The sequence below is a fragment of the Rhinoderma darwinii genome, chromosome 2, assembly GCF_050947455.1.
Source record: "Rhinoderma darwinii isolate aRhiDar2 chromosome 2, aRhiDar2.hap1, whole genome shotgun sequence".
Lineage (NCBI taxonomy): Eukaryota > Metazoa > Chordata > Amphibia > Anura > Rhinodermatidae > Rhinoderma > Rhinoderma darwinii.
Genome location: NC_134688.1, coordinates 178,723,017 through 178,740,952, shown reverse-complemented (window position 1 = coordinate 178,740,952; position 17,936 = coordinate 178,723,017). Strand labels below are relative to the sequence as shown.

At 42.6% G+C, this 17,936-nt stretch overlaps 1 protein-coding gene across 1 annotated transcript in view; it reads right to left on the bottom strand.

Annotated features, from left to right (window-relative positions):
* Positions 1-1,578: 1,578 nt before the first annotated feature.
* The window catches only part of LOC142741772 (uncharacterized), a 53,986-nt gene continuing 37,628 nt past the window's right edge, over positions 1,579-17,936 (bottom strand). Inside the window, exons 7-8 of the mRNA XM_075851106.1 lie at positions 9,800-9,884; positions 1,579-2,493 (exon numbers count right to left, since the gene is read on the bottom strand). Coding sequence (XP_075707221.1) covers positions 2,242-2,493; positions 9,800-9,884 — 337 coding nt within the window. The 3' untranslated portion in view covers positions 1,579-2,241. The remainder of the gene's footprint in view (positions 2,494-9,799; positions 9,885-17,936) is intronic.

Sequence of the window (17,936 nt, the reverse complement as noted above, 5' to 3'; positions counted from 1 at the left end):
TATGTTTACACATTGATTATGCTAGTCCGCCACCTATCGGTTCAAAATAGAAAAAAGGGACACAGCAAATTGTCCAAAATGGAAACACTTGACATAGAGGTGTACAAAGTTGTTCCAATATTGAGAGAAAGTGTTATCATATAGCAACCAAATGTTTAAGGTTAATATAAAACCAACATTGGAACTTTGTATCTTGAAGTTCCCCAGAGACCTGGATGTAATAACATTAGAGTTTTTGGCGATACTTAGAGCCATGTTTATAGCACGTAAATTGATAGCAAGATACTGGCTGTCTCGTTCAGTCCCCAATATGAGAAAGTAGATTATTCGAACTTCAAGACTGGTGAGTTTAGAGCATGCAACGTCCAGGTCCCTGGGAAATTACGAAGCATTTGAAACTATGTGGGGGAAATGGTTGTGTTTTAAGGATATGTAAAAAAATATATATATAATCTTTGATAATGTTGAAGCCCCTGTGTCAGATACTTAGTTCAAAATGTTTATTAAAAATTATTAATAAAAAGTTATTGTTGAATTTTTTTTCTCCACCTCGGGGAATGGTGGGGAACAGAGTAAATTTGTCATTGTGTTGCTTTTGCTATGCTTTTATATGTGAATAAGAAAATAAATTTAAAACAAAATAAGGTAAGAAAGCTTTTTTCTAAAAATGGCAGATATCTTATATATCTCTTTGTATATTGTATTGGAGAAGATAAAACAAATGTTAGCATTTTACAGATGTTATATGTCAGAAAAACGCTGAACAATACATTAAAGAGGCTCTGTCACCAGATTCTCAAATCCCTATCTCCTATTGCATGTGATCGGCGCTGCAATGTAGATAACAGTAACGTTTTGTGTTTGTTTTTTTTAAACGTTCATTTTTGGCCAAGTTATGAGCTATTTTATATACATGCAAATGAGCTTTGAAATGGACAATTGGGCATTTTTTTTTTTGTTATGTCCAACTGGGCGTGTATTGTATTTTTAACTGGGTGTGTTTACGTGTATGACGCTGACCAATCAATGACCAGTCAGCGTCATACACTCATCCCCATTGATTTACACAGCAGCGATGTGCAGCCGCATACACAGAGATTAACGTTAATCGAGTGTCCTGATAATGAATACACATGAAATCCAGCCTGGATGTCATGTGTAGTCAGAATCCTGACACTTCTGACTACAGTTGGACATAACGAAAAAAAAACGCCCAATTGTCCATTTCAAAGCTCATTTGCATATATATATAAAATAGCTCATAACTTGGCCAAAAATGAGCGTTTTAAAAAAACAAAAAAAACTTTACTGTTATCTACATTGCAGCGCCGATCACATGCAATAGGAGATAGGGATTTGAGAATCTGGTGACAGAGCCTCTTTAAAGCTTCATGGTTAATATTCAGGGATTGGGTTACGTGGTTATTCATCTGAATCAACAGTGTAGGATTATAGATTGAATTTGATGAACTTTATTAAACCTTATTATGTTACTAATGCTCAGTGACGTCAGTCAAACATCTTGCCATCTTTATTTTCATTTGATCACAGGATATCACATTCTTAACATATTGGCAACTGATGTTCAAGTTAATAACTGCAAGCAATAACATAGCAACTGAAGAAGTTTATACAAAATGTGGCAAACTATATTGCATATATGCTAGTTATAAATAGGATCTGCTCAGAGGAAACATACCCATGTTTAAAATCCTAAAAAGAACTCAAGATATGAAGCATTCTGGTGACTGTTAAACTGTAGTCAGCAAATGTAAAACGACATCATGCAATAGTCCTTTGATGTAGTTCAGCGTATTGTGAGATGTTTTAACACAGGTTTCAATGAAAATCTAAGCTGAACAATTTCTTCTTTTTCGTAGTTCTGAATTCACATCCTCCTTGGCTGGGGTGTCAATCTAAATGCCATTTTTTTAAGAATTTCATTGAACCCAATGAAATCAGCGGATAGGCGTGCAACTACAGAGTTGAGAGTCTTGCTAACAAGGCATCCCTATTCTATTAGCTCAATGTGCCTCTATAACCGTGTTGTCTAAAGAAGGCAACACCTGAAAAAGGGTTGTCCAAAACATGACATTTTCTACAAACTGCTTACAATGGTCTAAAATAACAAAAGGAGTATACTTATTTTACCAATCTCCTGCGCTCCCATGCTGATGTTGGACAACCCCTTTAACATTACTCCAAAGGTAATTAGTATCTCTATACCAAACAATCAGATTGCTACAGCCTTACATACATGCTTTCATTCATTGTAAAATTGATATTCCCAAAGAAAACATTAGTAGCTTCCTCCTGTAGAGCTACAGAGGCCGGTGTGACATTGTCCTCTTGTTCCCCGATAACAGGTTGATTTATTGGCATCATAACTTCATTTTCCTTCACGTATGTTGATGCAGGCTCATCCTTCTGCTCATCCATGACACATTCTAATTCTTCTTGATGGATGTCATTGTCTGCTGTCTTTACCCATTCCTGTATAATTATAAATGCAAAAATATTCAAGTAATGTCATAGCATTATGGCACAAATTTAAGTTTAACCTTTAGAGCAATGAAATCATAAAAAGCACAAATCTATCAACGATATAGAATTTACAGAACAATTAAGTGTAAAAAAAAAATAAAAAAAAGAAGCAGCCCCCATCTGTAGCAGGGAGCAAAAATAAAATCCTATAGATCGGTTACCAATGGGAAAGGACCTGAACGACCAGTTGATCTGCTCATAGATATCTAATGTCTATGCGGAATGCCCAACATATTGGACAGGTTTGATTCTCGTGTCTGATCCTATTGTTTGCCTTTAAATAAGGGAGGTGCTTGGAAGCCACTAATTTCTCCTTGCTCTATAGGGCTACCATATTCAATGCCATTTTGCCATTGAAATATCTTCAGACTGGCAATTATTTTAAGTCTATTTTCATCTTTGGCAGCTGCACTCATACATAGATATTTTATACGACTTTTGAATTTTCCATTATACATTTTGAAACAGATCTAGCCTTTGATTTAGTCTAAAGATTCGTTTTGATACTCAGACTTGAAGTTAGATTTCATTTTACTGATATCAGCAGAATACATACATATTCATGTGATCTACATGGAATGACAGAGGGCACTGAAACTATGCACTGCTTACATATCTTTATATACTCTTTATAGAAAAAGTCCAAAAACATAAAATAAAAATACACACATTTGCTATGGTCATGACTATTACAGCCGGCACAATAAATTCATAGCATAATTTATGATGATTGGTGTATGCAAAAAAAAAATATCAGAGCTACTTTTTTTTCTACATTTTTGCAAAAATTAAAATGAATATACAGGGTGATTAAAAAAGGATGGTGCAAAATTATAGCCTCTGTATTTATAATCGAGAACATAACACACATTTATTAACATGAAAAGACACACTATCTATCCAAGTTTTATCTACACTACAAATGTTCAAGGTGATTTCCATTAGTGACACGGCAGATGTCTAGGCGATAGTCCAGTTGTGTCCAGACGCATGCCAGCATATCCTTGGATATGGACTGCACTGTTTCAGTGATGCGTTGTCTCAGGTTGGTCATACCCTGTGGCTGGGGAGGAAAATACACTGAGTCCTTGATGTAGCCCCACAGAAAGAAGTCGCAGGTTGTTAGATTTGGCGATCTTGGAGGCCAGCGCAACATTGGTGAATCGTTGTTTCCGGCGTGGCCGATCCAACGTTCCGGTAGAGTTATATTCAGGTATTGGTGAACATCCAAATAGAAATGTGGAGGTGCACCAACCTGCTGATAGACTACGTTTGGCAGATCTTATTCTATCTGTGGCATAAGCCATTTCTTTAACATGTCCAGATGGGAGTGGCCAGGGACAGCATCCTCGGCAAAAACGAAGGGACCGTAGGCTTTGCGCCTGCTCATTGCACAGAGTCACTCATGCGCTCGATAAGGGCGCATGGTTTTTCTGAGTCCTAAATTCTAACGTTGTGGTTATTGACCTTCCCACTGAGGTGAAAGGTAACCTCATCGCTGAACATCCGCCAGCTGAACAACGCAGACATTTTCAGAACATACGCCATACCGTGTCAGCCTGGTCGACTTTCTAGGACTACGTTCGTACACGGATCAAATCCTGTTCACTGTCTTTTCCGAAGTCTTGGGGCGGCCTGGACATTTCCCATGACATAAACACCCAGTGGTTTTAAATTGCTTCACCCAAAACGAAATGCAGTTTCTATGCGGAGCACATTTACCAAATTTATTCTGAAAGTTTTGTGTACTGTCACAACAGACCCCGTTCTTGCAAATTCCAACATACAAAAAGCTTTTTCTTGCTTTAAAGCCATCTTATGTCACACTATATAAGCACTTTTCAAATTTGGCTCTTGAAAATGAAAGCTGTGCTGTGATTGGTTGCTATGGGGAACTAAGCCAGTTTTGCTTTGATTTTCAGTCACTGGCCATTTACCACTGATGTTACTTTAACTACAGGCATCGGTCTGTCTGGGATTACATGAAGAGAAAGAAGAGTTCTCCAAGATGTTTGGAACAACCTCCCTGCCGAGTTCCTTCAAAAACTGTGTGCAAGTGTACCTAAAAGAATTGATGCTGTTTTGAAGGCAAAGGGTGGTTACACCAAATATTAATTTGATTTAGATTTCTCTTCTGTCCATTTACTATGTATTTTGTTGATTGATAAAAAATAAAAAAAACTCCAATTTTTCAACAACTGCCTAAAACTTTTGCAAAGTACTGTTTATCTTTACTTTATAAAAGTAAGCAAGAACTTAAAGAAACCGTGGTAAGGGGGCTAGTTAATAGAAAGTTAATGAAAAGTTCAGTATATCATTTAAAATATCCTTTTAATAGGATGCTAAAACTTGGTGCGAACAGAGCCAAACTATGAAATGTTCTCCCTTGTTACCTGCACTCATAGTCTTGTTATAGGACCACCAATATTATTAACAAATATGCGCAGTATAATAATGTATATGGGGGAGTTGTCAGATCTGGATATAGTTGAGATACAATAGATTTGTTTAGTATTTGTGGAAGGAATGATTTTCCCACATAGAATAACTGTTCTATTTGATAAAGTTACTGAAAAACAGCACCAAGTGACTTTGGTGTTGCTTACAGGATAGTTTCTTATTGTAAACCCTGCACATTTTGTGGTCATGGGCATAGCTACAGGAGGTACAGAGGTTGCTATCACACTAGGTTCTGGTGACTGAGTAGGCCCAACTGCTCCTCAGCTTCATAAGGCGTCACCTGTTCTATAAAGGGCACTTTATAGCCATGGTACATATTTCACATTGGGACCAAAAGCTTTATATTAAACTTTTATTTGAATGAAATCATTACGAGCAATCCTTCTTTTATTATAAATGGAGGAAATCGATAAATACCAGTGTTGTCCACCTGGAGGTGTGGCTGATAATAAGTAATGGGTAAGATCCTGCAGCTCTAAACCCCTAATAATACCCAAATTATAGCAACAGATGGGGCCCAGATTTATTGCTCTGGCACCACCGGAGAAAATTGAAGAAGTCACACTTTAGCACTGGTTTGCAGTAATGACACAAGCACCATATTTCTTTACAAAACTTATGATAACATGGTGATAGCCACAGAATATATTCTAAAGAACAGCAACTGTGAATAAAAGTTCTCAGTCTAATATCACATTCTTATTAACCCTGAATCCAATAAAAGTGGCGTACATGGCGAACATTAAATGTATTATGTGTTTAAGAAACTCTTTGCACCTTCTTCAACAGTTTTGACGAGTTTAGAAATAGGGGCGTGGCTAAGAGAATTAATAAAATGCGCCAGATGAATAACGCGCTCCAATCTTTTGGTTCAAAATGTTGATGTAAAGTGCGCCAGTCTACAGGTGGCGCAAGGAAGAAAAAAGTTTCCGCAATTTGTTCCAAATTTATTATACAGCATGCACTACTATGATAAATTTGGTGCAGTTTCTGACTGCCTGGTCTACATTTATCCCAAAACTTTCGGATTGAATTAATAAATCTGCCCCATTGTGCTTTTCGGATCAGCATGTAAGATACACACAGATTGTAGATAACAGGAGAATACAACTTCTTTCCTGCTGTTCTCTTTTCGCTGAAGCTTTTGTAAGAAATTCATAGTGATATTGCAGATAAAGTCAGGCTACTGTTTGGAGAGACTGTATAGATTTCATTCTATTATCATCAATTCCCTGTAGTATTACATTAGAATTGTGTCAGCACAAACTTCCCACTTTTAGCTGTGCCCTAAAAACCTTTTTTAAGAGACATTTATTTCCTAACTATAGTGCATAACATCACATCACTTTATATTACTACCTTTAGTCATAACCTATTTTTTCACTTTTGTTTTTACACCTTTTCATTCAGAATTTGTGAAGTTACAAGCTTTTTCCATTTTCTTTTCCACACTTTTAACTTTACACTGCATGATATGTCTCTACTTACATCAGTAATAGGAGAAAAAAACAATTAAAGGGGTTTTCCCACGAGGAACATTTATGACATATCCACAGGATCACTTTGATTCCGCCCGTTTAACAGCGGAATTTAAATTGTTAGAAACAGGGGGCGCCACCTCCAACACGCCATCAAGCCCCCCCCGCGATGCGATCGGCTGGTGACAATGGTTGTCATGGCAGCCTGGGGGACTAATGATGGCCCCCAGTTCTGACATCTTTGTACTCCTTTGAAGCCCTGCCTCCTGTCAGAATCACGATGTACTGCCTAGGGGAACTAATAAAAAAAGTAAAAACAGTTAAATAAAGTTGTTTTTTTTATGTACCAAAAAAAAGTATTAAAAGCTCAAAAAGCTTTAAAAAGCTCAAAAAGTATTAAAAGCTCAATTTCCAACCACGCAGGTGAAAACAGCGTAGCTCGCTGAGCTGCACTGTTTTCGTAAGGCCCATAGAACTGAATGGTTGTTACGGAAACAGCGTAGTTTGCATGCTACGCTGCTTCCATAACCGCTATTCAATACTAGAAAAAAGTGGAGAAATCCTCCAGCTCACCTGACACACTCCGGTGTGTCGTAGATAGCGCCCGGATCCTCGTGTCGGCACACGGAATATCAAGTAGAAACAGGGGACAAAGGTAGGATCCAGCGCTGAAGGCGTTAAAATGGAAAACGATTTTCCAAGTTTAATTGAAGTTTTAAAAGGAAGTCCAGTGGTGTATGGTCCTGGGTGTATAAGAAGTTGAGGGAGGGTATCCTCTTGGGCCTACGCGTTTCGGACGACGCTGCGTCCTTAGACTTGGCTGTGGTAAATTTTGAATAGAGCGCGCTGTCATTTATATCACAGGATATAAATGACAGCGCGCTCTATTCAAAATTTACCACAGCCAAGTCTAAGGACGCAGCGTCGTCCGAAACGCGTAGGCCCAAGAGGATACCCTCCCTCAACTTCTTATACACCCAGGACCATACACCACTGGACTTCCTTTTAAATCTTCAATTAAACTTGGAAAATCGTTTTCCATTTTAACGCCTTCAGCGCTGGATCCTACCTTTGTCCCCTGTTGCTTTTCAATACTATAGGTGTTACGGAAACAGCGTAGCTCAGCGGGCTACGCTGTTTTCATAACTCCCATCCATAAAGTCAGGAAGTGGCCGGGAGTCAGTGACAGCAGACAAACTAGAACGGGGTTTAAGGGGCCCCGTTCTAGAGATAGGTGCGGGTCCCAGAGGTGGGACCCGCATCTATCTGACATTTATGACATAGCCTGTGGATATGTCATAAATGTCCCTCATGGGAAAACCACTTTAATGCATGGTTATCCCACGAAGAATACTAGGTTTATTATATTTTAGTTCTTACACTTACTTAGATAGTTTGGCGCCACCTGGTATTAAAGTGTATAGCAATATGCCCATCTGCCTAATAATCTGAGTCCTTGTGGTGGAGCATGCTCAGTCAGTCTCCCCACAGTCTGGTCTCTGCATAATGATCCTCTCTTCACTGCAGAGCAGCCAATAGAAATTGCTTTCTGCTTGTCCTGAAAGAATCAAAGCCTCTGCAATAGCATGGTAGTATAGCTGGGAAGACTAGATAACCGGGGGGGGGGGGGATAGGTGAGTACTGATTGTTTGTCTTCTTTAAGGACATTTGCAGCCGTTTAAAAAAAAAGTTAACAAATCGGATAACCCCTTTAAGCTTAGGTGCTGCTGGGGTGCAATCTCTCAAATGATGCCCTTATTTTATAGTGGCCTGCCTAATGATAGGCCGCCAGACGCCATTTAAAGTGACTTATTTTTAAGCTAATGCTTATAAATATTATGTTTATAATAACGTAGATAAAAAAAATTATACGTTCACTTTAATAAGGAAACATTGTAAGGCCATATTCACACGACAGGGATTCCCGACCGTGTGACGGACGTTTATTGAATGTCCGTCACACAGACGCAGTCGGAAAAATATCCCCCAAATGGGGCTATTCATATGCCCGATTTAAACCGGGCCATCAAAAAATGGTGTATGCCCTATTTTTGGCCGTTCTCCGATGTGATCCGAGTGACGGCCGAGCTTTCTGCTGCTCGTGCGCTTTCTTCTCCTCCTCACAGTGCGAAGTGCATGTGAGAAGGAGGAGGGTATTTTTTTGCTCTCTGTATGAGCGGAATCCCCTATCCCCAGCCACAGCGTTGCCGAAGCTGTGGTTGGGGATTCTGCTCCAGGAGAAGTCCCTGACTTCACTGTCCATATATGGACATAGCGACGTCAGGGACTTCTGAAGCGGAATCCCCGATGCTGTGGCCAGTGTTTCTGCTCCAGGAGAAGTCCCTGACTTCACTGTCCATATATGGGCACAGTGACGTCAGGGACTCCTGAAGCTGAAACACCGGCACTGTGGCCGGTGTTTCCGCTCCAGGAAAAAGTCCCTGACTTCACTCTCCATATATGGAGATTGAAGTCAGGGACTTCTCCTGGAATTGTCCCCTACAGTGGCGCTATCTACAGAAAGGTAGGGGTTGCCGTCTATGGAGGGGTGCTATGTAAAAGGATGCTGTGTAGAACTATCTACAGGGGGGGCTGTGTGGCATTACCTATAGGGGGGCTGTGTGGCATTACCTACAGGGGGCTGTGTGGCATTACCTTAAGGGGGCTGTTTGGCATTACCTACAGGGGGCTGTGTGGCATTACCTACAGGGGGCTGTGTGGCATTACTTACAGGGGCTGTGTGGCATTAACTACTGGGGGGCTGTGTGGTATTACCTACAGGGGGGCTGTATGGCATTACCTACAGGGGGGCTGTGTGGCATTACCTACAGGGGGCAGTATGGCATTACCTACAGGGGGCTGTGTGGCATTACCTACAGGGGGCTGTGTGGCATTACCCTCCAGGGTTGCTGTGTGGCATTACCTACAGGAGGGTTGTATGGCATTACCTACATGGGGGGCTGTGTCGCACTATCTACAAGAGGGGCTGTGTGGCACTATCTACAGGGGGCTGTGGCAGTATCTACAGAAGGCAGTGTGTGGCATTATCTACAGTGGGAAGTGTGTGGCAAAAAATTTACAAATGAAATTCAGCAGTTTTTAAAACAGACAGGGAAAAAAATGGATGCAAAACGGATCAAAATCGGCCGTTAAAAACACGGCCCGGGAATAGATGCAAAACTGATGCAAAACGGCAGAGAAAAATTGACCAATACGGCAGTTTTATTGGCCGACACTTGGATCCTGTCGTGTGAATAGAGCCTTGCATTAATTCATGCTGCATTTGTTATACTGTAGCTATAATTAATAAACGTTACCTCAAAATATCCGTTGTGACTTTCAAATAGGTTATGAAATGAATTCTTTGGATCAGGTACTATTGGAAATATACAGTTCTTCAATCTGTTTTTAAAAAAACACCCACAGAAATAGACAAATAAGTCATTATGAAAAACAGCCTTTATCTATCCCAGACATGGGTACAATCTTTAATAAAACTGTGACTTCCTGTCTGCACACATACTAAAAAGTGTTATCTCTCATCTTGCAAATTGCACTATACAGTACTATGTAAGGAATTGCTAGGAAGTTAATTCTAGCAGGATACATATTTTATAGTGGTGAATAATCTGATAACTGATAACCAGCATGGATTCACGAAAGACAGGTCGTGGCTAGGCAAACATGCTCGGTTTCTATAAGAAGGTAACTGCAAATCTGGATGTTGGTCATGTGGCTGATGTGATACATCTGGATTTTGCATTTGACACTGTACCACACAACAGGCTTGTATTGAAGCTAGAGGCAGGACACAAATGAATATAGGTGCAGCACTCTCCTCACAAATAAGGGCTGTGATGCACGTTACCAGATAGGGTGATCAGTCCCATAAAGTCCATCCGGGCAAAAGTCAAAACGAGGACAGGCTTCTTATTAAAATATAAAATAACTTGGAAGGTTATTCACCACCACTATTTCGGCTCATCACGTTTCAATACGTTGCGTGTTCACGTGTTTTTTTATATTTGAATAAGAAGCATGCGAGCTATGCTCTTTCCATAACTACCATTCAGTTCTATGGAGCTTACGGAAACAGCGTAGCTCAGCGGGTTACGCTGTTTCCGTAACTCCCAACGATATAGTCAGTAAGTGGCCGGTAGTCAACGTGAGCACAAGAAGCTCGAATGTGGTTTAGGAGGCCCCCGTTCTAGAGATAGGTGCGGGTCTCAGAGGTGGGGCTCCATCTATCTGAAATTTATGACATATCCTGTAGACAGGAAAACAGCAGCACAGCCACAAAAAATTCTTCAGCGGGAAAGGACAACTCCCCAAACATGGGTGGTGCACGCAGCAAAGAATCCCAGGTCCAAGGGAGACAATCAATATGCAATCGAAGAAAGGAACTGCAGCACTGAAGATAATCCAAAGAAGTGTATTTGATTTATTCACCAAACATAAAAACACTTGCAACGTTTTAACCCATAAATGGGTCTTTATCAAGCATCAGTAATTCTTTGTCGACATAGCCATATGAGGGCTTGTTTTTTGCGGGACAAATTGTAGTTTTTCATGGCATCATTTATTGTACCGCATAATTTACTGGGAAGATGAAAAAAATATTTGTGGGATAAAATGGGTAAAAAACAGCGATTGGCCATTTTTTTGGGAGGTTTTGTTTTTACGGAGTCAATGAGGCGGTAAAAACTATATATTCACCTTATTCTACTGGTTGATACAATTACGGCGATACCAAATGTATATGTTTTGCTTTATGTTTTACCACTTTAAAAAAAGAAAACAATTTGCTAAAAAAAAAAAAATTTGTGTCGCCATATTCTGAGAGCCATAACTTTTTTATTTTTCCATCAATTTAGTGGTGTGAGGCCTTAGATTTGCGGGGCAACCTGTGGTCTTCACCGATACCCTTTTGGGGTACATGCGACTTTTTGTTCACTTTTTTATTAAAATTTTTTGGAGAGCTAAGGTGACCAAAAAACAGCAATTTGCATGTTTTATATATTTTGTTTTTACGGCGTCCACCGAGCAGGTTAAACAATGCTATATTGTGATAGTTCTGACTTTTACGGACGTGGCAATACTAGTTATGTTAACTTTTATTTTTTTTAACATTTCTTTAGGGGGAAAATGGGAAAAGGGTGTTTTTTTTAACTTTTAATACTTTCTTTTGTTACAGAAAAAAAAACTTTATTTAACAGTTTTTTTACTTTTTTTATTAGTCCCCCTAGGCAGTACATCGTGATTCTGACAGGAGGCAGGGCTTCAAAGGAGTACAAAGATGTCAGAACTGGGGGCCATCATTAGTCCCCCAGGCTGCCATGACAACCATTGTCACCAGCCGATCGCATCGCGGGGGGGCTTGATGGCGTGTTTGGAGGGGGCGCCCCCCTGTTTCTAACAATTTAAATTCCGCGGTCGTAAATGACCGCGGCATTTATGGTGTTAAATGGGTGGAATCAAAGTGATCTTTGATTCCGCCAGTTGCAGTGAGGTGTCGCCTGTATAACACAGCCGTCACCCGCTAAATATGTCGTGAGCTCAGCCCGTGAGCCCGTTCCATACTTCCCCTTAATGGCTGTCACTTACTAGTATGTGACATGTCGTTAAGGGGTTAAGGAACAGAACACAAAGACTAGTTGTAAACGGTACATACTCAGAATGAGCAAAAGTCAGCAGTGGCACATCACAAGGATCTGTGTTAGGCCTAGTTCTTTTTAATCTCTTTATTAATGACCTTTTGGATGGGATTGATAGCAAAATGTCAGTTTTTGCTGAAGATAAAAAAACATTGTAGGAAACTTAAAACTTTACAAAAAGAACTACAGAGCTGGCAGCATGAGCAAAAACTTGTCAGATTAATTTTAATGTTGATAAATGTAAAATAATGCACTTGGCTGCAGGAATAGTTTTTAATGCATGTATATTAAATTGAATAAAACTGTGGATAGAACAAGAGAAGGACCTGGATATTCTGGTTACGAGTAAGCTAAGCAGCAGCATTAAATGTCAAGCGGCAGCTGCAAATGCAAACAGGATTTTAGGGTGTATGAAAAGAGATAAAAACCTGTGATTCAAATGTAACATTACCCCTCTATAAAGCCCTTCAAAGGCCACATCTTGAATATGGGATTCAGTTTTGGGCTCCCACTGTAATAAAGATATAGGACAGCTGGAGAGAGTTCAAAGGCGGACAACTAGATTAGTAAATGGGATGGGAGGTCTCTATAACAATGAGGCTGGATTCACACGAGCACATTACGTCCGTAATGGATGGAACGTATTTCGGCCGGAAGTCCCAGACCGAACACAGTGCAGGGAGTTATGTACGATGCTAGGAGTCGCTGCCTCTCCGTGGAACTACTGTCCTGTACTGAAAACATGATTACAGTACGGGACAGTTGTCCTGCAGCGAGGCAGGGACTCCTAGCGTCGTACATAACTATGATGCTAGGAGCCCGGCTCCCTGTAGTGTGTTCGGTCCGGGACTTCCGGCCGAAATACGTTCCGTCCATTACGGACGTAATGTGCTCGTGTGAATCCAGCCTTAGAGGCATAAAAAATTATGCCTGTTCAGTTTGGAAAAAAAGTTGCCTTAGAGGTGATCTTATTTACATGTATAAATAAATATATGTGTGGTCAATACAAGGAACTGGCACCTGATTTGTTCTTTCCAATAACTGTAAAAAAGAACAGAGTATATTTATTGCATGTCGATGAAAGGCAATTCAGACATTAATATAGGAAAGTGTTCTTTACAGTTAGAGAAGTCAAACTATGGAATGCCCTACCCAAGAGGTAGTAGTGGCAGATAGTTTGTTAGCATTTACAAAAGGGCCTAGATGCCTATAATATGACAAATGGGATTGAGTTACAATTAATCAAGCAATAACTGACGCATAATTGATTGAGAAAGGTTAAACTTGACAAACCTATGTCGGTTTTTTTTAGCTATGTAACTACTCTATGTAATACACAGCCATTTATATATATGGTTCATTGTAGTACCCAGCGTTCATTAGGGAGTTTATGACAACCTCTGCATAGTTTCACTTCCCATTCACTCAATTATTGAGTTCAGGTATTTCAGCTTCACCCATTGCAAACAGATTCATAAATTCCTGCACACAGACATGGAATCTCCATAGACAAACATTGCTAATAGTTTAGGTCGTACTGAGAAGTGTCACGGTCTGTGGGTATGTGGACCCACTAGGCCACACCGCCGTAGCGGGGAGGCAGCTGGCCGAAAAACAGAGCACCACAGCAATACAAAGTCCCGCACTAGGGTACCTGAACAGTACAGACAGTGGCCGAGGCTATGGCATGGATGGAGGCGGGTGCAGCAGGTTACGCCAGACGTGGTGGATGACAGCAGGTGCAGCAGGTTGCGCCAGACGTGGCAGATCACATCGGACGTGGAAGATGACATTGTACGTGGCAGATTACACTGGTCATGGTAGACGACAGCAGATGCAGTGGGACACGACTCCAACACGAAAAGGCTCAGGAACAAGAACACAGCACGGGATACAGGATACAGGTAAGAGGGCACGGGTAACAACATTAACGGGATAACACTAAGGGACCATTTGCAAGACTGACATGGGAATACTAACAATGCTCAGGCAATGAGCAAAGAAGAAGGGCCCTTCTTATAGTCCCGGGAATCATGGGCAGTTGATGATGATGATGATTCCATTTGTGCGCACGCTGGCCCTTTAAGGCCGGGCACGAGCTTGCGCACGCACGCTACGGGACACAGCGCACCGGAGCGGAAGTGAGCGCTGGCGTCTCCTGGGAAGGAGATGCGAGCCAGCGCTCACAGATCCATGGCTGCGGCCACCGGCGGGGAGTAACCCGGACGGTCCGCGACCATGGATGCTACAGTATCCCCCCTCTTACGCCCCCTCGGGAGAGAGGAACTTCTTAATGAGAGCAGGGGCACTGAGGTTCTCTTCCGGCTCCCAGGACCTCTCCTCGGACCAAACCCTCTCCAGTCCACCAAATAGAAGGTCCTTCCTTCTACCCCCTTGCAGTCCAGGATCTCCCTCACCTCAAACACATCAGATGAACATGGGAGCAACTGCGGAAATTGGAGTCTTACTGTAGCGGTTCAGGACCACTGGTTTCAGGAGGGACACATGAAAGGAGTTGGGGGATTCTGAGGGTAGGAGGCAGCCGAAGCTTGTAGGAGTTTATCTGTTGCAATATCTCAAAGGGTCCAAGGAACCTGGGAGCAAACTTGTATGAAAGCACCTTTAAACGAATGTTCCGTGAGGACAGCCAGACTTTGGTACCTGGAAGATACTGAGGCTGCTCTTTTCTTTTTATATCTGCTTTTCGCTTCATGAGATTGACTGCAGGCAAAATAGAGGACTGGGTCTGTTGCCAGATTTGCAGAAAGTCCCCAAATGCAGATTCAGCAGCGGGTACCTGAGAAGTAGTCGACACAGGAAGAGGGACCATGGATGTTGACTGTACACAATGTAGAATGGTGTGGAAGTGGTGGACTCACTTGTGTGGTTGTTATACGAGAACTCGGCCCAAGGAAGAAGCTGTACCCAGTTATCATGCTGCAAGGAGATAATTCTCCATGATCTGGTTAATCCTCTCGACTTGCCCATTGGACTGGGGGTGATAGGCTGAGGAAAAGTCCAATCTCACATCCAGAAGCTTACAGAGGGCTCTCCAGAATTTAGAGGTAAATTGATCGGACACGATGTGAAGGGGCAAGCCATGCAAGCAGAAGATGTGCTGAATGAAGAGACTCGCTAGTCAGGGGGCTGAAGGTAGGCCGGTCAGCAGGATAAAATGTGCCATCTTCGAAAACCAGTCCACCACCACCCAGACAGTGTTGCATCCTGCTGAGGGAGGAAGGTCTGTGACAAAGTCCATCGCAATGTGCTGCCAGGGGACATTGGGTACAGGCAGAGGTTGGAGCAGGCCAGCAGGCTTGGAGTGAGCAACCTTGTTAGAAGCACACACCATGCAGGAAGAGACAAAGTCCACAACATCTTTGAGTAGCGTGGGCCACCGGAAATGACGAGTAATCAGGTCTCGGGTCTTACGAACACCAGCTTGCCCAGCTAGCTTAGAGCTGTGTCCCCAGCAGAGAATTCTTCTCCTGTCTGCCAACCGAACAAAAGTCCTCCCCGGAGGGATGGCTCTAACCTGCAAAAAATTGGCAGTGACAATGCAGGACGGGTCTATGATACTTTGAAGGGACTCCACCGTGACATCTGTCTCAAATGACCTGGACAGGGCATCGGCCCTCACATTCTTGTCAGTGGGACGGTAGTGGAGCACAAATTGGAAATGGGTGAAGAACAGCGACCACCTGGCTTGACGGGGATTTAGTCGTTTAGCCGATTGGAGATAGGTGAGGTTATTGTGGTTGGTGTAGATCAGGATGGGGTGAGATGCGCTCTCTAGCTGATGTCTCCACTCCTCCAGAGCCAATTTGATGGCCAGTATCTCACGATCCCCAATAGAGTTGTTGCGCTCTGCAGAAAAAAAAAGTCTGGAGTAATAGCCACATAATACTGCATTTCCTTTGGAGCTCCTCTGGAACAGAAGTGCACCTGCACCAACAGAAGAAGCATCCACCTCCAATGAAAACTGCCGAGACACGTCAGGATGATGGAGGATCGAGGCTGAAGTGAAGGTTTTCTTGGGGCTAATAAATGTGGATTCTGCCTCTCGAGTCCACACCTTGGCGTTCACATCCTTCTTGGTAAGGGTGAAGATGGGAGCAGTCAGTGCTGAGAAGTTTGGGATATACTGCCGGTAATAATTGGTGAATCCCAGGAAACGCAGACTTTACTTTCTCAGGATCAATCTTGAGACCTTGATCCGAGATAATGTAGCCCAGGAAGGGCAGAGAATACTTTTCAAAGATGCACGTCTCCAGCTTGGCATATAAACGATTCTCCCTTAATCGCAGTAGAACCTGACGGACATGCCTCCGATGAGTCGTCGGATCTGGGGAGAAAATCTAAATATCATTCAGATAGACTACAGCATAGACATAGAGGAGATCTCGGAAGATATCAGTGATTAATTCCTGGAACACCGCGGGAGCGTTACACAGTCCGAAGGGCATCACTAGGTATTCGTAGTGCCCGTCTCGTGTTTAAACGCCATCATCCACTCATCCCCTTGATGGATTCGGATCAAATTAAAGGCCTCACGCAAGCCTAATTTTGAAAAAATCCTGGCTCCTCGTATACGGTCAAACAGTTCGGATATAAGTGGCAACGGGTATTTGTTCTTGACCATGATCTGGTTAAGACCATGGTAGTCAATGCAGGGTCGAAGAGATCTGTCTTTGTTTTTAACAAAGGCCCAGGCTTGGGAGGAGGACTTTCGTATGAAACCCCTCTCCAAATTCTCCTTGATATAGGCTGACATTGATAGAGTCTCTGGCAAGGAGAGAGGATATACCCGTCTATGTGGTAGAGAGGCATTTGGAACCTGTTCAATGGCGCAATCATAAGTCCAATGTGGAGGCAGCGTCTCAGCCTCCCTCTTGTTGAAGACATCCGCAAACTGAGCGAAATGGGGGGGTAATCCCGCCAATGACTGAGGCAGAGGAGGCTGGACAGGATGGATCTGCAACAGACAGCGACCCATGCACTTAAAGCCCCATTGGAGAACCTCTCCGGAACTCCAGTCTAGGACTGGGGCCTGCAGTCGAAGCCAAGGCAGGCCCAGCAGAACAGGATTGATGGATTTGGACAAAACTAGAAACTAAATTAGTTCCGAATGAAGGGCTCCAACTTGGAGCTTCAGCGGCTTGGTCTTAGATACAATCGAATCGGGCAGAGGCAGTCCATTCACCGTGGCAAAAGCCGAAGATGTCTCCAGGGGAACTGTGGGCAACTGGAGATGATCCACTAGCTCCTTTTGGATGAAGTTTGCCGTGGACCCGGAGTCCAGATAGGCAGAAACTATGTGTCTTCTCGCCGGATAATATGGTCACAGGAATGGTCAACTTGGAACTGAATGCTTTATTTGGTACCGTTCCACCTAGGGTTGTCTCTCCAACCAATCCTAGGCACTCGGGTCTTTCTGGCCTCTGGGGGCACAATATGGCCTCCGAGGCTGCAATACAGACAAAGTCCAGAAGTGCATCTGCATTGTCTCTCCTGGGTAGACAATTTGACTCGGTCCATCTGCATAGGATCCTCTGGTAGGACGACTGAAGAGGATAGTAGGGTTTGCTGGATAGTCGAAGCCAGCCTAGGAAATCCTCTCTCCCTGAGAACCTCTTGGGAATGCTCCTGGATCCTCATGTCAACCCGGGTGGCTAGTAGGATGAGATCGTCCAGGGTAGGTAGCAGATCATGAGCGGCCAGCTCGTCTTTAATCCCAGAAGACAGTCCCTGCCAGAATGTGGCCACCAAAGCCTCGTTGTTCCAAGTTAATTCAGCAGCC